At 55.0% G+C, this 22,297-nt stretch overlaps 2 protein-coding genes across 6 annotated transcripts; both read left to right on the top strand.

The window, feature by feature from the left end:
- The first annotated feature begins 874 nt into the window (after positions 1-874).
- FLOT2 (flotillin 2) lies at positions 875-14,312 on the top strand. Of its 4 annotated transcripts, XM_085240733.1 has the most exons (12): positions 875-1,029; positions 4,775-4,856; positions 6,561-6,629; positions 8,207-8,297; positions 10,118-10,241; positions 10,679-10,797; positions 11,176-11,289; positions 11,379-11,498; positions 11,915-12,129; positions 12,281-12,464; positions 12,641-12,790; positions 12,945-14,312. In XM_085240733.1, exons 1-12 carry the CDS (start codon positions 891-893, stop codon positions 12,981-12,983), a joined length of 1,446 nt encoding a protein of 481 aa, XP_085096859.1. In that variant the 5' UTR covers positions 875-890; the 3' UTR covers positions 12,984-14,312. The 4 variants fall into 4 exon arrangements, with proteins under 4 accessions (XP_085096859.1, XP_003205340.2, XP_010720424.2 ...); XM_003205292.4 differs by lacking the exon at positions 6,561-6,629; XM_010722122.3 differs by lacking the exon at positions 8,207-8,297 and having other exon boundaries at positions 6,561-6,651.
- Positions 14,313-17,090: 2,778 nt separating this feature from the next.
- ERAL1 (Era like 12S mitochondrial rRNA chaperone 1) lies at positions 17,091-22,143 on the top strand. Of its 2 annotated transcripts, none has more exons than XM_085240737.1 (11): positions 17,091-17,251; positions 17,429-17,557; positions 17,630-17,757; positions 17,849-17,926; positions 18,215-18,261; positions 18,619-18,680; positions 19,126-19,238; positions 19,366-19,755; positions 19,953-20,099; positions 20,382-20,462; positions 20,753-22,143. In XM_085240737.1, the coding sequence occupies exons 1-11, from the start codon at positions 17,164-17,166 to the stop codon at positions 20,873-20,875; spliced, it is 1,386 nt and encodes a 461-aa protein (XP_085096863.1). In that variant the 5' UTR covers positions 17,091-17,163; the 3' UTR covers positions 20,876-22,143. The 2 variants fall into 2 exon arrangements, with proteins under 2 accessions (XP_085096863.1, XP_085096862.1); XM_085240736.1 differs by having other exon boundaries at positions 17,092-17,251; positions 19,950-20,099.
- Positions 22,144-22,297: the final 154 nt, after the last annotated feature.

Raw genomic sequence — 22,297 nt, 5'->3', positions numbered from 1 at the left:
TCAGCACGCTCTGCCTTGCACAGACATGATGCTGCTGCAGCACACACTGTCTTGCACACACATGCACATGCTGTGTGCACACCCTGCCTTATCAATGCATGCATGTGCACACAAATGCTGCAGCGTGAATGCGCTCTGCTTTGCACAGTGCAACAAATCACACTGCAGTGTGCATACTGCACCATGCACTGCATTGCACACACTACAACAAAGCATGCCATAATGCACACACACTGCAATGCACACACATGCACATGCTGCACTGCACATGCCCTACCTTGCGCATTGCATTGCATCTGTCCTGCCTTGTGCATGCACACACAGCCTTGCAAGCACGTAATACATGCTTTGCAGCATCTGCACTGCACTGCACTGCACACGCATGCATGCACTGCACTGCACACGTGCTGAACTGCACACGCTGCACTGCATACAGCCTCGCACATTAAGGAACACGTTGCTGTGCGCTGGCCATCCCTGCATGGCATACCCTCCCCTTGCATTGCATTGCATTGTATTGCATTGCATTGCACACCCTCCCGTTGCACTACATTGCATTGCGTTGCATTACATTGCACACCCTGCCCTTGCATTGCATTACATTGCACACCCTGCCCTTGCATTGCATTGCACTGCACACCCTGCCCTTGCATTGCATTGCACTGCACACCCTGCCCTTGCATTGCATTGCACACGCCCTGCACCGCTCGCACCGCCGTCGCCCCGCAGCCCTCCGCACACTGCGCACGCGCCGCGCAGCGCCCCAAGATGGCGGCCGCCCCTGGCCCCGCCCCTCTGCACGGCGCCCACCTCCCCAAGATGGCGGCCGCCCTCCCAAGATGGCGGCCGGCCACGACTCCGCCCCCAAGCGCGCTGCCCACCTCCCCAAGATGGCGGCCGCCCTAGAGGCGGGGCGGCGCTGGGCGGGCCGGGTGCGGGCGGGAGGCGGCAAGAGGCGGAGGAGCCGTTCCGCGGGCAGCATGGGCAACTGCCACACGGTGGGGCCCAACGAGGCGCTGGTGGTGTCAGGTACGGGCGGGCACAGCGCTGAGGGGCTCCGGCTTAAAGAGGACCCGGGGGGTCCTGAGCTCTGGGGGTGGGGCTGCGCCAGACCTGGGTGTGGGGGGGTCACGGTATGTGGGGGGGGGGCCTGTGGCACTGGAGGGGTCAGCAGGTGGGTTTGGGGGACGTGGCACTGGTGTGGCACTGGTGCTCCCAGCTCAGCCCCGCGACAATGATGGGAATTGCTGAAGCTGTGGCAGGAGCAAGGAAACGAACGCTGTGTGCCTGCTGGTTCTCAGGAGGTGCAGACAGCACCTGGAGCAACGATGCTTCCCTTGGTTCCCCGTAAGAGACCCCTTCAGAAGAGCGCAGCGCTCGAGAGCCAAGGAGCCATTGTCCATCTGCACCAGGGCGTCGTGCAGGCTGTAGGGTTTGCTGTAACCTGTTCCTTCCTGAATCTCACAGCACGCAGCTCGCAGGACGGCCCAGCAGGAATTTGTGACATCAGCTGGTGGGCCAGGGCTGCTCCTGGATGCAGCACCGTGCTCTGGGACGAGTGCTCAGCACAGCCCTGGGACACAGAGTGGGCTCAGTGCCACCCCCAGACACAGCTCTGCTGCTGTTCCCTATGAGCATTGGCTCCTCAGCACCCCTGGGCAGAGCAGCAGGGTGCAGCCCTGGGTTCCGGGAACTGAAGCGTTCTGTGTGCAGTACAGAGAGAGCTGACGGTATCCGGCGCTTAATTGGGTGATATTAGGTCAGATCTGGGAAAGGGAGGAGAAATCTGACAGCAGGTCGTGGCAGCAGCTGGCTCTTGGCTTGCTGTCATACAGCTGTGATGTTTTCTGAGCTCTTTCTTTTTGCTGGTGAGACATCTCAGGCCCTCAGCACCAGGAGCAGCAGCCGTACCCTGGGAACATGTGTGCATGCAGAGATCCACAGCCTTATTTGGGAAGCAGCCTCCAGGGCACGGCCAGCACTGTGCTGTGTCCTTCCCTCTTGAGCAACACTCATTTCCTTCTAAGAAACTGCCCTGGATCAGGCAATCCATGCAGGAAATCCATGCAGAGGCCAGGAATGCTCTGGAGAGCAGAGCAAGGTGATGATGGGCTCTGCAACTTGAGTCTTATGTTGCAGGAGGAGCTGCAAGCTTCCCACTGGGGCTTGGTGCAGGCCCTGGGGAGGCTTTGGCTCCTTGCAGACTGCTCCTGGGCAGAGCCCTGCGTTCGGAGAAGCAATACCTGCTCACCCTGACGTCAGGCTTCCCACAAGATGCACAGATCCTCTCCAAGTGCGTAATGGTTTTCAGTTGCAGTCTGGCTGAACGCAGCCGTTGTGGCTCGGGATCAATCTGCTAATGCTGAAATGCGACACTAATATTTCTGCAGAGCCTCATCATAAGGAGATGTCATATTTAATGGCTGCGCTCATCTTACAGCTCCTGTGAGCCAACAGGGCAAACAGTGCAGGGCCCGGCAGCAGCTGGGACATCTGGAGGTGCCGTGTGGGACAGGTTGTGCAGAGCACAGTGCTGGTGGAGCAGCAGGGTGCTGCTTCAGCTGGAGATCAGGGTGTGAAAGGAGAAGCAATAGGGCCCAGCTCAGCTCCCCAGTGCAGCCCCACTGGAGCTCTTTGATCTCTCTCAGAGCAAGAGAAGAGCTGGCAGCTGATTCTAGTTTTGTGTCAACATTTCCTGTCAGGCTCCAGCAGTTGGGTCTGGTTAACCCTTCCCAACCTGATCTGAGCACTCACATCCTCTTGCTGCATCCCTCTTATTCCTGCAAGAGGAACTTCTGTGAGCCAGTGTACCACAAGAACAGAGCGGTCACTTGTACACGTTTTGAAAGCCAGAAATACAGTCTTCTGGAGGCCTGTGAACCCGTCCTGCTCTGCGAGAGCCCAGCTGTCCTCAGGTGCTGTAAAGTTGATATGAGCCAGGCTGGAAAACCAGTGCCAGGGAACCTGACAGTGGTTCACTGTTCAGCTGAAGGGATTTATCAAGTAAGTGCCTTGTTTTGGCTTGGGTGGTGGAATCCAGAATGTGCTTATTGAATTTGCAGATGACATTGAGCTGGGAATGGATTCGAGAGCTTTGAGAGCAGGATTAGGATCAAAGCGAACTCAACAGCTAGGCCAAATGGTCTGAAAGAAGTGTGATGCAGTTCAGTGAAGAGAAATGCAGAGAGTGCTGTTTAGGGGAGAGCAACCAACCTCATGAGAACAGAACAGGAGAAGCTCCAGGCCACCTCCTGTAGGAAAGGGAGACTGCAATCTCCAGGTCCCTTCAGAGAGGATGGCAGGAGAAGAGGTGGGCAGAGTCCTTTTGTTTCTGGGAGGAATTTTGCGGTAACATCTCAGCAGCTTTCTTGTGTTTGCTTTCATTCTCCTCTGGGTTTCTGTTTACAAGGTGGGTTCAGCTGAAGGTGTGGTTTGTGAACTCTCTGTAACAGCCATACTCAGAGTTTGAAATGGTTGGTTTTGATTTGGATGACCTCCAGAAGGAGCTCACCAGCACGACCTGCACTTCCCTGTTGTTGTGACCATCAGAGGATTACACAGACCCATCTCAGAATCCTGCATCTGATAAATTCATTTTATTAACCTTGGATGAGGCACGAGGACAAAGCCTGATTGATATTCACAGTGGCACCTAAGAACCAGACGCTGATTTTAGTCTAGACCCTGCTTTATTACGTGAGTTTCTTTGCGTATGCCTTTGCCTTCTCCCCTCTGTGTTCAGCAGTGCTCCCAGCAATCACTCTGCTTGTTTCCCAGCAACACTTCCCTGCATCTGCCGAAGAGCTCTGCTTATCTACAGATCCTCAAATCTTTCATCTCATGTCATCCAAACCAGGCAACGTGTTTTCTCTCTGCTCTGGGAAGCCATGCTTGAACACGGGACCCCTTCATCTGAAGAGGCCAGAGTGGCTGGCAGCTGCCTGGCCACAAATCCCCCATTTGTAGCAGGCCTGACTGTGGCGTGCTGCACCCGGAAAGTGTGGGGATGTTTGTGAAAGGGACAGCCAAGTGGCTGTGAGACCCAGCCCTGGGGAACAGTGGGTGTATTATAGTTGAAAAATGCACCTCCTCTGCCAAATCCCATTGTGCAAGAGGGGTTATTCTTCAGCCTTGCAAGGATTTCACTTTGTGGGTTCCTTTTTCGCTTGATCTCTGAGACTTGGCAGAGGCTGCAAGAAGTGCAATGGAAAATTAACCATCATGCATTACCAGGACAAAGCTCTGCTGCAGTCCAGTGTCCAGCTTGCAGGAAAGCAACCAGCTGGCATCCCACCTCTGTTTAATGGCTTTAGCTTCCCTGTTTTTCTTATGCTTTGAACACTTCAGGACGTACAGCATAGTTTAGCAAATGGAGCTGCATAGCAGTGTTGGGAGGCTCTGGGAAGCAAGTGTTTGGTTCGATGCTGAGCGAGGCATTGCCTGCAGAAGAAAAAAGGAATCTGTGAGCAGAAACACCTTCCCAACTTGTAACAGCAGTGCTATTAGGGCACGTTTTTCTCAGAAAACGATTATTAAACAATTGCCAGAGGTTCGTTGGAGGCGTAATGACCACGTGGATGCTGTGAAATGAACAACTTTCCGTGCTGCCAGGAGCACCTCCCTTCCTGTCCTTGGGTAATGAGGTCCTCGTACAAATGTTACCAGGCGTTGCGGTGCTGTGAGATTGCTCTGCTTGCAACTCACTCTGTTTGGGTGCAGGGTTTTCCCTGGTTGTAACAGCTCTTCCATCTGTGTTCTTCCCACTGTGCTGCAGGTGGCTGCTGTGGCTCCGACGTGAAGCAGTATGTGTATGGCGGCTGGGCCTGGGCCTGGTGGTGCATTACAGACACCCAGAGGTAAGGAGACCCAGAGGTAACCCCCACATTGCTTGTGGGTCTGGAGGACGTGCCAGGCAGAGCCGTCCCTGCAGGGCTGTCAGTGTCTGTAGGAATGCAGGGCTGGCCAGCACGTGGGAAACCGTGGATGAGCATCAGCCCTGCGCTCTGCCTTTGGCTGCAGCTCCTGCCTGCTGCCCAGCTCTGTTTTTCTAAAGACGTGCTCACTGCTGTCACCACGAGAGCAGGCTGTGTTCTTGTTTAAAAGCACAGGATTTCCTTTCCTTCCCTTTCCTCAGTCACGACTTTGCTAGTCTCTGAACTAACATGCTGTGGTACTGCTGCTGTGGTTCTTCTTTAGGACCTGTGGGGATGTTGCTAAGTGTGCCTCTGTCCTAACACCTCCCTCACACCCAGACACAGGTTTCTGCCTATGTAAAAAATAACAGGGAAGGGATAAAAACGTGACTTTTGGGTTTTTTGCACTACATGAAGGCCAGAGGTTGCAGCTAACCTTCCCTCCTCCATGTCCACGTGTCGCCACCAGCAGACAGCCAGCATGCTGCTGCCCTCCCCCTGCAGATGCTGCACAGCCATCAGTGCTGCTCACCTGGCTCAGCCAACTTGCTGCTGGCAATGGGCTCACAGCTCTTAGCTCCTTTCCTGGGACCTTGCATGAAGAGTCTCAGCTAACACCCTCTGCTTTGGCCCAGGCTCTCTGGCAGTGCTGCTATTAACTTGGGTGAGCAAAGGTTAGAGAGCTGCCTGCTGGGAGCAAGCTGTCATGTGCTGGAGGTCTGTGCACTGTCTGGCAAATGGGGCTTGGACAGAGTTGCCAGCACCCAAGCAAATACTGTACTTTAAAATCTATACCCTCAGGTCACACCATGGGGCTAAATTCTCCTTTTGAGACTGGAGTCTTTCCCAAATACCATAAGTTGTGCCAGTTGGAACCTGCTGCATGCACACGAGAGAGGCAGATTTCTTCCTTTGAAATTAGGACATCTTTTTTGGAACTATGGATGAGACAGCAGTAATTGTGTTGCTGTCAGCTGCACCTCGCCAGGTAGCGCCAACCTGGGGACAAAAGGAGTGCTTGGAGCTGGCAGGGCAATGGGCTCTTATCCTGCTGCAACCTTGAGGGCTGAGGGGAAAAAAAAACAACAGGAAAAAATCTCATCTTTGTGTTGAGGTCAGAAATAAAAGCAGCCAGAGAGGCAGTGCCTCCCAGGGAACCAAATGGTGTCATTCAGCCTCTCAGGACAGCACTTGGAAGCATAGTCTCTCCTCAGTGCCTTAGCAGGGATGTGTAGCCAGATCCCTGGTGCTTTTATTTTTCTGGCCCATCTTTAATGTTGGCAGAGACAGCTAAGCTATTACAAAAAATTATTTTCTGTGTTAAAAGTGCTGCAGCAGAAAATTCCAGCTGACTTCAGGACGGCAGTGCAGGTGGGTTACAGGTGGCAGCACCTGATGGGGGTCAGGGTGAGAGCCCGGCCTCTTTAACCTCACTAAAAAGCAGCACCAGATGCTGAGAGCTCCAAGCAGCATGGGGGAAGCCATGCCCAGCATTACAGAGTCCAGGGAGCAGCAGTGGGAGAAATGCAGACCGAACAGGGAAAAAGCTGAAACCTGAAAGCCCCATCTGTCCTTTGCAACAAGTGTCTTACTCTCTGGTAACCGCTTTGTGTATTTGCTGTCCTACCCTTATTCCTTGCTGCTCAGACTGTCTTTGGAGGTTATGACCATCCTCTGTCGCTGTGAGAATATTGAGACGTCGGAGGGGGTCCCACTGTACGTAACAGGGGTTGCACAGGTAATAATCCACCAGCTTCCTAACATCACATCTAACTATTTCTGCCTCTGTTTTGAGCAGCAGCAACAGCAGCAGCAGCAGCAGGACAACATAAAAGCTAATGGTTTTCTAATGGGACAGCGAACATCTCAGCACCTTCCTCTCCTACCCCTCCTCTGGCATTTGCTCTGGGGTGCACCCTGCAGTGTGTAGGTAATGCAGACAGATGCATACTTGGCAAATTCCAAATTCAGCGTTGCTATGCTGGCTCCTGATAATGCTGCAGTCGTTTGCTTCAACTGTAACCCTTCCCTTGGCAGCACCATTTGCATTGCGTGCAGAAGTGCATCTGGCTGCAGACAGACAAGGCTGGGTTTTACACAGCCTTTGGGGAAGGTGGGGAGCTGAGCTTTGGGTCATTTCAGAAGGAAGTCTGCACCCACGTGGGGAGATGGCAGCTCTCTGGTTTTGAATACGAATTTCCACTAAGCCCTTCCTCCTCCACACAGAGGCAGTGCCCGTTTTGGATGTTGTCTCATTTAAAAGCACAGCACGGAGACCTTGGGTGAGTTGCAGCGCTGAGGAGTGGCGTTTGCTCTGTGCTGTGAGCACTTACAGACCACCGTCACAGCAATTACCGAACTTCCCTGGGACTTGCCAGCTAGGAAGCAGCACAGCATTTAATTTAAATTAAAGGTATGGATTAGGCCTTCAGAAGTCCTGTACCAGCTGATTAAAGCTGCATATGGCACAAAATGCCTGTGTGCATCCTGGGCAGCGGGACCTTGTGTTTTATCAGCTCCCAGCTTGCATGCCAGTTCAATTAGGACAGCAGCCAGGGCAGACTTGGGCTCGCAGGGATTTGTTTGAGCACCCCACCAATCCCAAACATGCCCACGGCGTGCACGTTGCAGCCCCGTGCCACCCACTCATGCTTTGGATGCTTGAGCTAATGCTGACCAACACGAGCAGGCTGCCCCGTTGCTCTGTGTCCCAGCATGTTCCCAGCTCGGTGCAGCTGCTCCTATCTATGGGCTGTGCTGCCTGGAGCACAGCTCGTGTGTCACCATCTTGTGACCTGCAGATCTGTCCACAGCACCTTCATCCCTTGCCAAAAGCAAGATATGCTTTTGGCTGTCTGACCTCAAAGGAGCTGGAGACACACGACCCAAAGGCAAATAGGAAAAGTAGGGAGAGTGAGGGAGGAGGGCTGTGTTAATGTTAACCCAATGAGGGAAGAGGCATGGCTGCTTCTTGCAGCACCAGCATCACGGGGGTGACGCAGGGTGGGTGCATCTGGGCTCCGTGCTGTGCTTTTAAACCAGTGACAGCAGCCAGAGCTGGGGACCCAAAGCTCCTGGCCGCCTCACCAGCCCTGCTGATACATTCCTATAAGTGGTGTTTGGAAATCTCCTTCTTTTTGTCCAAGGTGTCCTGTCTGTCTGCAGTCACATACAGTTCTGTGCCTGTCTCGCATTACCCGTAGGAGTGCAGCTGGTAGCCAGGGCAGGAGGTGCAGGGGAAGGCAGAGTGTGTGTTACCTGGAAACGTGCAAATATTTTACGTTTTTTGGCAGGATTTCCCTAGAGATAATGACGTTACAGCCCAGGTGTGAGGACGTAGAGACGGCGGAGGGGGTAGCTTTAACTGTCACAGGTGTGGCACAGGTACAGTAACTCCAAACCATCATTTCAGGAATGCATGTCTCTAACTGGCTTTCCCCCCCTTACAAGGTTGCTGTTGTCCTGGAACAGAAGCCAACTGCTCTGAGACAAATTCTGGTACAAAACCAAACTGTCTTCTTTGGTTTGAGCACGGTACAGCATGTCCATGTTCTAACAGGGGTCGTGACCTCTCCTCTGCCCAAAATCATTCCTCTTCTTCCAGTGTCACATTTGGCCCTGTGGCAGATGAGTTGTGTGGGTGACTTCATGTGTCTGTGATGTACCGTGGTGCCCTTGGAGCTGCGTGACACTGCAGGGCTGAGCCATTCACTTCTGAGATGGTGCCGAGTGTTGGGTTGCTTTGGATTATTAGTGTGTGGGTCTTGTTGCTCTTCATGGTGAGTTAAAGCTTGAAGAAAGAACTTGATCTCTCAGGGCAGTAGAATCTGTGTGTGAAATTTCTGGCTTGAATTGAGTTTTGGTTGCCTCAAGCCTTCTTCAGACACAGCCAAAACCTCACGTGCACCAGGAGCCTCCCAGGATGAGCGCTGCAGCTCTTTAACAGCTGTGCATTGGAGAAATTCCACCCAGTGCTCTTGCAGGGGCTCTTTGCTTGGCCCTTGGCAGACAAGGTGCTGTAAGTGGGCTGTGCTCAGCCAGGAGCAGTGTCTGCATCACTGCACGCAGCAGAAGGGCTGGGCACACCCGTGGCTTCAGCTCTGTCTTTGCATGGTTGGAGAAATGCATGCACCTCTGCCTCCCTCACACACTTCTAATAAAGCTGTCAGCTTCTCCATCTTCTGTTTGGCAACACTCCTTCATGGGAGGGTTTTGTGAGAAGCTCTTTTTAGCTTCATTTTGGGACATCTCTCCCACTACACACACAGCAGGATTAGGCTGGGCACTGCATGCAGGCAGAAAGCTGTACCACCGGGTGCCTTGCTTTAAAAATGCAGCTCCAAATCCACCTTGTCCAGGTCATTTACTATTCCCACTGTTGTTTTTTGCTTGTTGTTGATCTGTCACACTCAGCTGAGGTTTTTGGCATTTCTTTGTGTGATCAGGGGTAGCGGTGTGGTGTTGAACTTGTCGCCTCACAGACCTAGAAATAGTTGTGTTGCTTTTACTGGCACTTAAACCCTGAATACGGGTCTGGCAGGTGGCAGGATGAGGTCTGTAGGTCGTGAACCCAGCAAGAGCACACAGTGGAGCTCCCGGAGGGTCTCATTTGGAGGTCTTTGAGCCAGGATGATGCTGGGCTTTCAGGTGGCAGCAGCCAGGGCTGGTGGACGGGACATGGAGGGCTGTTCCCCCCCACCCGCACCACCCAGCCCCGCTGTCTCCATCAGAGGGTGCTGTGAGACTTTCTCAACACCCAGCCGTGCTGGCTGCATGCTGATATGGCCCCACTCCCCCTCCTGCTGCTGCCACACACACAGACATCCTTCTGTCCTGGACCACCAGGAGCTGCCGCTTTGGGACTGCACTCAGGAACTGGGGCTGTGTGCTGCATCTCCACTACCTGACGTACCCAGTGGGGGTTTTAAGCCAGCTCTGGGAATTGGCACCAGATGGTGAGGAGCAGGCTGGCCTGGTGCTGGCACGGGGGGGCACACGGAGCCCCCAGGCTAAACACGGTGTGCTGTGGCCATCTCGTGTCATCCCTCCTTGCAGGGAACACCGTGTGGAACCCCCGTTCCCCTCAGTAGCATGGGGATCTGGCAGCCTGGTGGTGGTGCTGCTGCTGCTGCTGCTGCTCTTGGGTGTCTCTCCCACCTTAGACAGGCACAATCAGCCCCTTTGGTTTTGTCTCCTGTCTCCAGGTGAAGATAATGACCGAGAAGGAGCTCCTGGCTGTGGCCTGTGAGCAGTTCTTGGGGAAGAACGTGCAGGATGTGAAGAACGTGGTCCTTCAGACACTGGAGGGGCATCTGCGCTCCATCCTAGGTGCGGATGGGCTCACAGTCTTGCAGGCATCTTGAGCAGCTTTTTTCCCCCTGTGCTGGCTGACCCCAGCAGTACTGCTGCCACCATGGCAGGCCACGATGGGTGCTTCCTCTGCTGACTGCAGATGTGGCAGCTTAGATTGTTCCTCCCCTCCAGCAGCTCGTGCTGTGCTGCTGGGTGTTGTGATAAATGAGTTTTCGGTGCCTGCAGTAAGAGATGTCTGAGTCCCCACGGGTTGCAGGTAGCCCTGTGTGTGGCTGCGCTTCTGAGATGCTGATGTGCAGAACGTGGGCTGGGCAGTGAGCTGTGCCCTTGTGCCCAGAGCTGACCTCGCTGTTTGTGTGATTTGGGACAACTAGGATGTTGCTGAGCTTAGACCCATGCTGTTCCATGCTACTTGTTCCAAATAAAGTGCTTTGCCTGCCTTCCCTCTGCAGGCACTCTGACGGTGGAGCAGATCTACCAGGACAGGGACCAGTTTGCCAAGCTGGTGCGAGAGGTGGCAGCTCCAGACGTGGGTCGCATGGGTATCGAGATCCTGAGCTTTACCATCAAGGTACGCCCAGACGTGGTGCATGGCACTGTGGGACAGCCAGCCGTGCTGTGAAGCAGTGACAGAGCCTGACCCCGGCTCTCCCACTGAGGCTGATGGAAAAGCAGTGGCTGACAGCCTGCCCCAGCCCTCCAGGGGTTTCCATGACAGCCGCTGTAACGTGCCCTGCATCCAGGCAGCACTGTGCAAACAGGAGAGCTAGCTGCTGGCCGAGCCCCCAGGGCTGGAGGGAGGATGCCTCTCCCTGGTTCTGCTTGGCAGCAGCCTGACGTGGCTCTTCCTGACCCTGGCCTGACAAATGATTGCTCTGAGCTCCTGCGGGAAGGCAACAAGATGGAGTCGCTCATTGGAAGCGGCTGTGACTTATCTTCCCTTCTCCAGGATGTCTATGATAAAGTGGATTACCTGAGCTCCCTGGGAAAGACTCAGACTGCGGCTGTCCGAAGGGATGCAGACATTGGTGTGGCAGAAGCTGAGCGGGATGCTGGCATTCGGGTGAGTGCAGGGCTGTGCTGAGCTTCCCAGAGCAGTGTTTTGCTCCAGCTGCACACCCTTGAGCTCTGCTCTCCATTTTCTCTCTGCAGGAGGCAGAGTGCAAGAAGGAAATGCTGGATGTCAAGTTCATGGCAGATACTAAAATAGCAGATTCCAGGCGTGCCTTTGAACTGCAGAAAGCTGCCTTCACTGAGGAGGTCAACATTAAGGTGAGAGGTATCTGACAGCCTGCTGGTGTCCCCTGGTTTGCAGTGGTGTTGGTTGCTCTGAGGCTTTCCAGCTTCCTCCCTCTGCATGTTTTGAGAGCTGGGACTGGAGAACCCAGGTTTGTGTGTCACAGTGCACGCTCCTTGCACCGCATTCCTCTCCTACTCTGTTGCCATCACTTAAGTGAGACTAGGGAGAGATGGAGTGTTGGGGAGAGTTGCCTGAGTTGAACCCAGAGCTGTTTTTGTTTGTGAGAAGAGCACACAGAGAGGGACTGCAGGTGCAGCACTGAGGACTGGGATGTCACCCCTGGGTGGAGATTTGACCCACGTCTGCTTTCAGAGCCTGCCAAGGGTCCTTATGTCTGCACCCAGGAGGTGGTGGCCAAGCCCCCCGTTCTCCTCTCTCCCCCATGCAGACAGCTGAGGCCCAGCTGGCCTACGAGCTGCAGAGTGCCCGGGAGCAGCAGAAGATCCGCCAGGAGGAGATAGAAATCGAGGTGGTGCAACGCAAGAAGCAGATCGACGTCGAAGAGAAGGAGATCATCCGGAAGGAGAAAGAGCTGATAGCCACTGTGAAGCGGCCGGCTGAGGCCGAAGCTTACCGCATCCAGCAGATCGCCGAGGGGGAGAAGTGAGTGAGCCTGAGCTGCTCAGTGGGGACACAGGGACCTGTCCCGTGCCTGGCTGTGCGCTGGGCTGGGGTGGGAGCGCTGTGCTCTGACCCAGCTCGCAGGCTGATGGTGGAGGTGTTGGCTGCTACAGGGCTCGCTTTGCCTTTTCAGGGTAAGGCAAGTCCTCCTGGCTCAGGCGGAGGCGGAGAAGATCCGCAAGATCGGAGAAGCTGAGGCCTTTGTGATTGAGGCCATCGGGATGGCGGAGGCTGAGAGGATGAAGCTGAAGGCAGAAGCGCTCCAGAGCTACGGGGAAGCTGCCCAGCTGGCTCTGGTGCTGGATGCACTGCCTGAGGTGAGGAGGGAGCAGCTTTTCCCTGCTCTGGGCTGGAGGTGGGGAGTTCCCAGACTGGGCCGGCTCTCCTGGAGGCACAGAGAGGCCCCACGTGGTGTGCAGGTCCTCACCCTGTGGGTCTGACCAGCAGCTCCGTGGCTGCGTGCTCATCACACGCTCCTTCCCTGCCTTCTCAGATTGCTGCCAAAGTGGCTGCTCCGCTCTCCAGAGTGGATGAGATCGTTGTTCTCAGCGGGGAGAGCAGCAATGTGACATCTGAGGTGAACCGCCTGCTGGCCGAGATCCCCGCCTCTGTGCGTGCCATCACCGGTGTGGACCTCACGAAGGTGAGCTGGGCACCAGCAGCAGCCAATGGCTCTTGGGTGTGGGGAATCGCCCTGAATTGTTCAGATTTTAGGCAGCCTCTTTCCACAGCCCTGCCCTTCTGGAGCTCCCTGCATCCTCCTGCGGCCCTAACAGTTCTCTCTTTCCCTGCTACAGATTCCCCTGATCCAGAAAGCCACTGGGGCCCAGGCATGAGACCCAAAGCGTGTGAAGATCACTCCCTGTTATGCACTCCGACATCAACTGCCTTCAACACTTGGGAATTCCTTTTATATCAGAGACAATTGGAGTTTCGTTTTTAAGCTCTGGTGCCTTATTTTGTAGGGCCAGAAAGATGCATGTTCAATCAGCCGCTCTTTTTGTTACAAAGGGTGGGAGGAGATTTATTTTCTAACTAATTGTATATTGTATCCAGCCGGTGTTTGGCTCTGATCCACGGTTAGGACTGGCAGCTTGTCTGGTGTTGCTGTTCTCTGTCCTCAGGAGCTCGCAGCAAGGGCTCAGCAAGATGTGTGCAGGCACCAGGACCTGCTCTGGGCTCCCTGCCCTCCCACTGCGACCCTATGGGGCGCTGCCCAGACCCTGCTGCTGCCCACAAGCTGGGTTTGTGGTTGGCTTTCCACGTCTGTTTGTCTTGCCTGCAGCCTGGGCACGGCTTCCCAAGGTGGCAATCCCACCCTGGTCTGGTGATGCTGGGGCACTGCCAGGGCTCAGTGCCTGCTCCCATCTTGCCTTCCCTCAGGGAATTTCCTGCTGGCCTCTTGCTGAGCCCTGAGCCTTGGTGCCGTGCTGCTCCCCACCCTTAGGTTCCCTGACCTCAAGGAGCGCTGCAAGGCAGCTGTGCTGCAGAAATTCCAAAAAGCAGCATTGTGCCAAAGCTGTTCGATCATACCAGAGGAAGGCAAGCCACCCAGGCTGCTGTTCCTGAGTGCCACCATGCCTCTCACCTCTGCTAGCAGAGCAAGAGCCTGAATGGCATGGGATGGCACAGGGCACTGTGATGGGAACACGTTCCTCCTGCAGCCGACCTGCAGCACTCCTGCAAACCCCCACCCATCTGGCAGCCCATGGCTTTGCTGTCCCCAGAGATGCTGTGGAAAGGTTGTCCCCTCTGTGTCCCCCGCAGTGCCACCAGTGCACTGACCTTCACCCTCTCTGTCTGTCCTGCTGCCTGTGTTTGGTGTGGCTGTGCCTAAAAACGTGTGCATTGAATCCCAGCTGGTGGGATGGGAGGGGTCCCAACTTTGTGCATCCAGTGCCACAGCTCAGTGTCACCCTGTTTGCAGAGGGGTGGCTGCTGGGTGCAGAGACCCAGGCCCACTTTGCTCTGGCAGTGCCACTGGTGCTGCAGTGTCACCTCATTGCTGTACGGGAGGGGCCAGGCCTTATCAGCCCCCAGCTTGTGGCTGCCAACCCCGATCTGGTGCTTGCTGATGGGTGTGCCGGGCAAGGCTCCCTATCTGTGTGTGTGTGCATGCCTGCACCGTGTCACTGCTGTGCGATAATAAAGCCTGTCACCTCGTGCCCTGGCTCTCATCTTGTGCCTTCTGTCCCCACTCCACACCCCCAGCGTTTGCCCTCCTGGCAGCCCACCTTGGCTGCACTCAGGTGTCCCCCCATACCGTGTCCCCATGGTCCCATCGCCCTGTCCTCAGGGCTGCTTCCTGCCCCACACTACGTGGGGTTCAAGCCCTGTTCCACTTTGCTGGGTGACAGCAGCTCCCTGTGTCACTCAGGGACCCCATTGCTGTGGAGGCAGTGATGCTGGCAGGGACTGAAGGCTACTTCTGTCCCCGGGTTGGTGGCACTGCACACCGGCTCTGCACCTACGGGTGTGAGAGATGTGAGGAGAATGGCTTTCAGCGGGGTCTTCAGCAGCAGGAGAAGGGATGGTGGGGTGTGAGGATGGTGCTTCCCAGTAGGAGGCTGAGGATCTGGTGCAGGGTGCCCAGAGGTGCCCATGCTCCATCCCTGGAGGTGCACAAGGCCAGGTTGGGCGCATCCTGGCAGTGCCCATGGAGGGGGTCGGACAGGGCAGCCCAGAATCCTTTCCAGCACAAGCAATGCTGTGACTCCATGTCCTGGGACACCTCTATCCCCAGCCCTGTTCTGGTTCCTCTGCTGGTACACGTCCTCCCCATGTGAGTGAGGACATCCAGCAACCGGGGGGCTCTGTAGACACAGCCCCCTCGTGCCCCCAAGCCCCTCTGTGTCCCACCAAATGCTGGGCAGGACAGAAGGGCCCCCCATCCTGCACGCCCCACGCAGGGTGGCTCTGCAGATAGGTGGGTGGGGATGGGTTGGTGGCTCCTTATCTACAGCCAGACACAGCCCTGCAGCATTGGCAGAGGGGGGCTGCAGTACCAAAGCCCCCGTAGCTGCTCTGCAGTGCCGCACACTTGGCAGTGCATGGATGTGGAGAACAGCTGAGCGAGCAGCAGGGATGGGGACACTGGGAGACACTTCGGCAAAGTCCCTGCTCTGGGTGCTGGCTGCTTGTGCTGCTGGGGGCACTCACATCACAACAAGGTCCAAAGGGAGCAGGGAACAGCCCCCTGTCATCCCAGGTCCTGGTGTCCTCATGTTGCTGGGGACACACTGCTGCTGGCAGCTGTTTCACCTCCTGCCAGGGTCTGACCACGCTGCCCCTGTCACCCAGAGGGGACAGCAGGGCTGGGAACACCTTGCACCCCATTGCAGGGTCCGCAGTAGCCACCCAGTGCTGCTTATCTGGGTCTCCAAGCACGCAGCCCTGAAGGGGACTTATCATATCCCTGCAGGTGGCTTCCAGGAATGCCACCATGTCCCTGCCCTGCCGGCACAAATAGCACAATGGCACGGCTCTGGCTGCAGGATGTGACCCTTGGGGGGACACACAGGGCTGGGGACACGTATGGGCAGAGCCACACACCGGCACACACAGCCAGGCGCTGCGGCTGTTTGGGGACACACATGGCCAGGGGCCACGAATGGCCACAGTCATGCACAATGAGGTGACACAACCCTGTTGGGGACACATGGATCCATCTTTTGGGGTAGCATATGTGACACAGGGACACCTTGGGCATGAGTTTGCCATGGGCAGCTCTTAGTCTGGGAGGAAGGACTGGGGATGATCCTGCAAGGGGATGGCCCCTGGGACCCCCCTGTCCTTGTGTCCCCCACAGGCAGAGCTTTGTGGGATGGCACAGAGCTTCTGGAGGCTGCCTCCCCTTTCCCCCCTTGCCCCCCCGGGCATGAAGGGGTTACAGGGCCACACCAGCTGTGCTGTGCAGATTTGAGATATGCAGATGAGGCTGTGCAGGATTTATAAAGTGGGTGCAGCAGCAGCACCCCACAAAGCAGCGGGGTCACCCCGAGAGGTGGGTGCTGCCTATGGGGACGCAGCGGGGTGGTGGTGGCACTTTGGGGACGGGGTGACACTAACGATGCTCTCCTTTTGTTTAGGTGCTTCTCATAACGCTGCCTGCCGCCCTGGGCTGGATATCATCATATACTGTAAGTTCACTATGAGACACTACAGTATAGATGATGTACTCCCCTGGGCTGCACCTGGCCCTGAGATCTGCTCCGTGGGACTGCACTGTGGGGCACAGGGGGGTTGTGGGGCACCCTGAGGAGTGGATGCAGCCAAGGACACATGGCTGGCAGGGAAACCGTTACCATTACTGAGTTTAGTAATGGTAATGGTTCTGCTGACAGCCAGGCACGCAGCGTGGCATGGATTGGTGTGAGTTGGTGTGGGTTGGTGTTGTGGGTTCAATAAAATCAGAGATGGCACAGAGACGGTGGCTCCTTCCCTTGTGTGTGGGGGTGATCAACTTTGGGGTGTGGGGGGGTTTGGAGTGGGACAGTTAGTGGTGCTGTGAGGGGTGTGGGGCACTAAAGGGGCACTGGGGGGGATTGCACTGAGAGGTGTGGGGGGCACTGAGATGGGCTGGGGAGCACTGTGGGACAGCGGGATGAGTTGCAGAGAACATGGAGCACAGAGGGAGCACGGGGGTGGGCTGCAGGAGACACTGGGAGCAGCGTGTACACTGGGGGCACTATGCACACTGGGGGCACTATGCACACTGTGGGCACTGGGAACGCTGGAAGGACCAGAAGCACTGGACACGCTGGGAGCACTGAGGGCAATGAGAGCACTGAGGTGTACTGGGCACAGTGGGCACACTGGGAGCACTGGGCACACCACGCTGCGCCGCCGCCCGCACTGATGGGCTCCACACGGCACGGCCAGCAGGGGGCGCTACAGCCACCACTGCATAGGGCGGCGCCCTAACCCCCTCTCCCTCCTCTCTATGTTCCCCCCGCCCTCTCCTCCAGTAGGAGCGGCCGCCGTTCGCGCTCCCGGCCTGCCCCGCGGCGGGGCAACATGGCGGCGCCCCTGACTGCGGCGGTGTCGCGGGGCCTACGCTGGGTCCTCAGGGCCGCTTCGGCCGGTCCGCCCTCACGGCGTGCAGGTGGGGCGGCGGGAGCGGGCCGGGAACCTCGCTCCGGGGGTGACCGGGGTCTGGGGGACGTGAGGGCGGGCCGGGCCGAACCCAGAGGGTTGGGGAAGGGCCGTGCGGTAGCGGTGAGGTGGGAGGAAGGGGCCGTCTCGGTTTCGGGGCGGTTTCGCAGGTTTTACACCGTTTCAGCGATTCTCCTGGAGAGCTGCGCCCGCTGCAGCGGGAGCGGTTCGGCGCTGGGCCACATCCTGGGCCTCCCCGGCGAGCGGCCAAGCCCGGCCCTGGGCCGGCACCCGCCGCCCGTGGCCACCAGCAGAGGTGAGCGCAGCCCTGCGGCCCCCCGCCCCGCCGCGGGGTGAGGGCACCGTGTGAGCCCTTCTCCCCCCGCAGAGAAGCAGGCCCGCATGGTGCAGGGCCGCCCTGACCAGCCCCCAGAGCCCAAAGTGCTGAGAATCGCCATCATCGGAGCGCCCAACGCCGGCAAGTCCACGCTTTCCAACCAGCTCTTGGGCAGAAAGGTAAAACTGCCACAAATCACCGAGTTAGGGCTGTTTGATCGCCTTTATTTTTTAACTGTAGTGGCTGTGAGATGCTTTTAATTTCTTAAAGGTTTTCCCAGTCTCGAAGAAAGTGCACACAACCCGATGCAAAGCACGCGGTGTCATCACGCATGAGGACACACAGCTGGTGAGCTTCCAGGCTGCAGAAATGGTGCTGTGCCCCAGGGGCAGCAAAGTGCAGGATCCCCATCCCTGGAGGAACCCGAGGTCGGGCTGCGTGGTGCTCTGGGCAGCCTGAACTGCTGGGTGACAGCCAACCCGTGGCAGGGGCTGGAATCGGATCATTCCTTCCAACCCAAGCATTCTGTGTTTTTTTTCATTTGTATCTTATGGTGGTGTTTAATCACACTGGTATAAGTAGTGGCAGAGCTAAAACTGCATGTGGACTTAGAAAATGTGTTTTTCCTCTTTCTAGATCATTCTGGACACGCCTGGTCTCACTTGTCCCATGAAAGCCAAAAGGTACCACTGCTGCTGTAGAGAGAAATGAGGTTCTATCACTTGAGATTTGAGAGAACAGAAAGTGATTTGCACTGTGTGAGTTTGCAGAAGTGGCAGGAATGTAAACTTTTAGCCTCATTTTGACCTCTGGATTTCTTAATTGTTTATGTTTCAGTAACACCCAGAGCCTGGGGAATCCTTTGAGCCCTGCTGTGTTTGATTGTATGCGTGTGTGTGCAGTGAAGGATGGTATAAAGCTGTAAGGCAGCTTTGTGTGAGTTGGGACAATGGAAAATGCTGTTCCCACACCTGCAGGGGGAAAGAAGGTTGTTGTGGTCCAACACACGTCTAGCATGCTCACTTGTGTTTGCCTTTCAGGCATAAACTAGAGGCAGCCATGCTGACAGACCCGTGGGACAGCATGAAACATGCAGATCTAGGTGGGCACTCAACTTCCCTTGCATCAAACCCTTTATCTGCCACAGAAACTTATAACCGTACAGCTGTAGTACCTCTATACACTACTGGATGCTAAAGGTAGACCTGGGAGCGTGAATAAGAAGCGAGGAGAGAAGGGCATTGAAAGAACTGACCAGGGGGAGGGGTTTAGAATTGTCTGATGGCAAAGGGAGGCAGCTTGGGTGAATATTTGGCCTTGGATGTTGCATTTTAGCATGTGTAATATTTGTAGGACAGCACATGTAAACTGGGTTTGTTGTTTTATCATTTAAAACACCATTTGTGGATTACATGTGCACGCTGCCCTGTAGAAGTGAGAGGAGGAACAGCAGGAGGGAAGTGATTCAAACAGAGGCTACAGAGAATCTTAGAAAGAACCTTTGGAAAATGTAGATTCATTATTTTTCCCTCACTCTCTCCTGGCAGTTCTGGTTTTGGTGGATGTCTCAGACCATTGGACACGAAACTCTCTGAGCCTGGAGGTGCTGAAATGTCTTTCTCAGTTTCCTCAGATTCCCAGTGTCCTGGTTCTGAACAAGGTAAGTGAGGAAGTTGGTTTTCCCACTGCTGATGTTGGGGTGATTTTTCCAGCTCCTCCAGAGCCAGGGCGCATTTGCTGGTCTTGCTCAGGATAAATTCCTGATTGCTGCTCCTCTCTTACATTAGGTGGATCTGCTAAAGAAGAAGTTCATCCTGCTGGGACTCATAAATGAGCTAACAGAGGGAATTCTAAATGGAAAGAAACTGAAAGTGCGGTCTGAATTTGAACATAATTCCAGTTCTCCTGCAAAAACTGTTCTTAAAGTCACTCAGACTCCTCCACCTGAGAACAGAGCTCAGGAGTCTCTTTGTCAGCTGGAAACAGATAAAGCCCAGGAAGGCTCTAGTTTGGATAACAGCAGCACTATGAAGGCTTCTGAGTCCAGTCCTGTTACAGAAGCAGAAGGGCAAAAGGCCTACAAATATGGAGATCTGAAAAATAGGAAAGGCTGGCCACATTTCCAGGATATCTTCATGCTGGCAGCTCTCAATGGAGAGGAAGTGGATACGCTGAAGGTAACTGTGGTCTGAACTTCTGTTATGCTTTGAAATTGTTGTGCGCTTAGCCTTGTATCCCAGGGCTTTGCACTGAGCTGCTCCTCCTTTGAGTGAAGCCCTTGGGGTGGGCCCACACTGGAGAAACTGTTGTCTGTCAGTGTGTGCGATGTGTGTGTGTTATCTGATGGGTTTGGTGTGTTTTGTGCTGACAGCAGTACCTCCTGATGCAAGCCAAGCCAGGTCCGTGGGAGTTCCACAGCAGGGTCTTGACCAGCCAGTCACCTCATGAGATCTGTGATAATATCATCAGGGCGAAGATACTGGAGTACCTGCCACTGGAAGTCCCCTATGGTGTGACTCAGGTAGGAGGCATGTGCTAGCAGACTTGCCTTCCAGTTATCTGTGTTGGGAATAGCAGGCTTTGTGATGAGAATCCCTCTCTGGGTTTGTGAGATCCATGAGACTTCACAAGCCACGTGGTCTGGCTTGGAACTTGCACGTCAGCTGTGGGGCCCTTTTTGTGTTTTTAAGTGGGTCTGCAGGTATGCAACTGTGCCACGGTGCTGAGCTGTCGTCTCTGAAAGAGTGGCAGTTGTAGTTCTTCGGTGCTGTGCCAAACTGCTGAGTTTGTGCTTCTGTTGCAGGTGACAGAGCTATGGGAGGAAGGGCCAAGCGGGGAGCTCGTCATTGTGCAGAACCTTGTGGTCCCAAGAAAGTCTCATAAGGTAAGAGGAGAGAGCTGAGGAGCATGAAAGGAGGTTCCCTGTATCCAGCATGTGTGTGTCCTTGCTGCATTAGACACTCTCTGCCCTGGCTCTGGGCTCTGTGTTGAGAAGAGCTTGGTTTCTGGTCGGTAACAGCTTGTACCTCACTATTAGTTTCCCATGGCTTGGTTGTAGGACACCTCTGACTGCTGTGTTCTGTGTCCTCCTATGTCTGCACTGTTGTTTTCTTGGATAACTCCTCTCCACAGAAAGGCTGAGCGTGATGATGTTCTGTCTGTGTTTTGATACAGCTGATGTTGATTGGAAGAAGAGGTGCAGTTATCAGCAGGATCGCCCAGGAGGCCGGGCAGGACCTGATGAACATTTTCCTCTGTGATATCCGCCTGAAGCTCAAGGTGGAGGTGAAGAGTTGAACTCTTTGTGTAGGTTTTGACTGCCATTGAGCTCAAGTGGAGAAACTCGTCCTGTTTTCTGCTGGAGGTATCTTAACACCTTCGTTTAATTCAGGAACAGAGGGAGATGGAATCAAGATAGCAGGCTGAAGTAGAATATATTATTCTTTAGGGGAATGGCCCAGATGGTAATAAAATCTTCAGATCTACAGTGTGGAACCTGGGGATGCACATCACAGCACCCCCAGTGCAGTTCCAGCACATTTGCAGACTTGTCATCTTCTTCAAGGCTGTGCCTTGCATTCGTGCTTGGAAATTCAGAATGACTTGAGTCAAGAGTCTGACTCAAGAAGGGAAGGGTGGATATTGTGATTCTTTGAAGTGTGAGGGAACATCTCCTGCCTTTTAGCAAAGGCTTGCAGTGAAGGATTATCAGCACCCATCTATTACCTCTTCTGAAGGCTGAGTGATTCCAGCAAGTAAGGCAGGAGGCAGAGGCTCCCCCAGCCCACACAGTGGTCTCATTTTTGCAGTGTTCCTTGCCCTGTACTCTGTTAAAGTTCATGGGTGTGAGCACAACTGCCAGAGGAGTGAGTATTGCCAAGGGAGGGTCTGTGCCTGTACATACCTTGTTTTTGGTATCGGATGGGGTCCTGCCTTTACATCTATTTGGCAGTTCAGCTGATGAATGAAAGCTGAGGGGTTGGGTCTGAAGACTCCTTGGAGCAGCATTGCGTAGGTGCTTGCTTTTCATACACAGACAGATGGCAGCCCTTTTCTTAGGGACTTGAATAGTTTATTGCAGGAACGTTACTACAAAGCCGTTACTCTTTGCACCAGGATAGAAAGCTAGAGAGTGGCAGAGCTGAAGGAAAGCTTGTGGTTGGAACAGCAGCTCAGGTGGGGTTTGAGATCAGTCTCAGGAGGCTGTACTGCAGCACTGCATTGCATTTACAGTGGTTTCTGGGAAGGAGCTCTGTGCTATGTGTACCCCTGGGCTGGAGGAAGGGGGCTGCTGGGTTCTTCTGCCTGGAACCTAAACTTGTTGAGCAAGGGCTCAGTGTCCCTCTGCAAGGGGCTGCTTTACCAACCTGCACTGAGCCACCAGTACCACACCAGGAGCATCAGGTCACCCAAATCCACCCAAAAAATCCTCCAAGGAGCAAGCGTTGGCTTTCCTTTACCACCATTCCGTGAATCCATCTCACCCACCTATTGTTTTTCTTTCCCTTGCAATAAACCCAGCACCGTTCTATTAAAACAATCGCGCAGATAAAGCGAGACGGTTATGAGAAGCTTCCATTCATTTCAGCGCTGTTGGCCGCAGAGGGATGGGATGGGGGTGGGGGTGAGGATGGGGTGGGGATGGGATGGGATTGGGATGGGGACGGGATGCCATGCCACCAGAGCCCCCCCTCCCCTTAAACCTCTCCCGGAGGTTTT

Source organism: Meleagris gallopavo, chromosome 21, assembly GCF_905368555.1.
Source record: "Meleagris gallopavo chromosome 21, MGAL_WU_HG_1.1, whole genome shotgun sequence".
Taxonomy (NCBI): Eukaryota; Metazoa; Chordata; class Aves; order Galliformes; family Phasianidae; genus Meleagris; species Meleagris gallopavo.
The sequence above is the reverse complement of the archived record's forward strand: the minus strand, read 5'-3'. Positions and strand labels throughout refer to the sequence as shown.

Excerpts from the sequence above, each read along its gene's own strand:
- ERAL1 (XM_085240736.1), top strand. The coding sequence starts at position 17,164 with ATGGCGGCGCCCCTGACTGCGGCGGTGTCGCGGGGCCTACGCTGGGTC. Across the intron at positions 17,252-17,428 it reads TCCGCCCTCACGGCGTGCAG|CGATTCTCCTGGAGAGCTGC; the intron begins GTGGGGCGGCGG and ends ACACCGTTTCAG. Across the intron at positions 17,558-17,629 it reads GCCCGTGGCCACCAGCAGAG|AGAAGCAGGCCCGCATGGTG; the intron begins GTGAGCGCAGCC and ends CTCCCCCCGCAG.
- FLOT2 (XM_085240733.1), top strand. The coding sequence starts at position 891 with ATGGCGGCCGCCCTAGAGGCGGGGCGGCGCTGGGCGGGCCGGGTGCGG. Across the intron at positions 4,857-6,560 it reads TGCATTACAGACACCCAGAG|ACTGTCTTTGGAGGTTATGA; the intron begins GTAAGGAGACCC and ends CTTGCTGCTCAG. Across the intron at positions 10,798-11,175 it reads TCCTGAGCTTTACCATCAAG|GATGTCTATGATAAAGTGGA; the intron begins GTACGCCCAGAC and ends TCCCTTCTCCAG.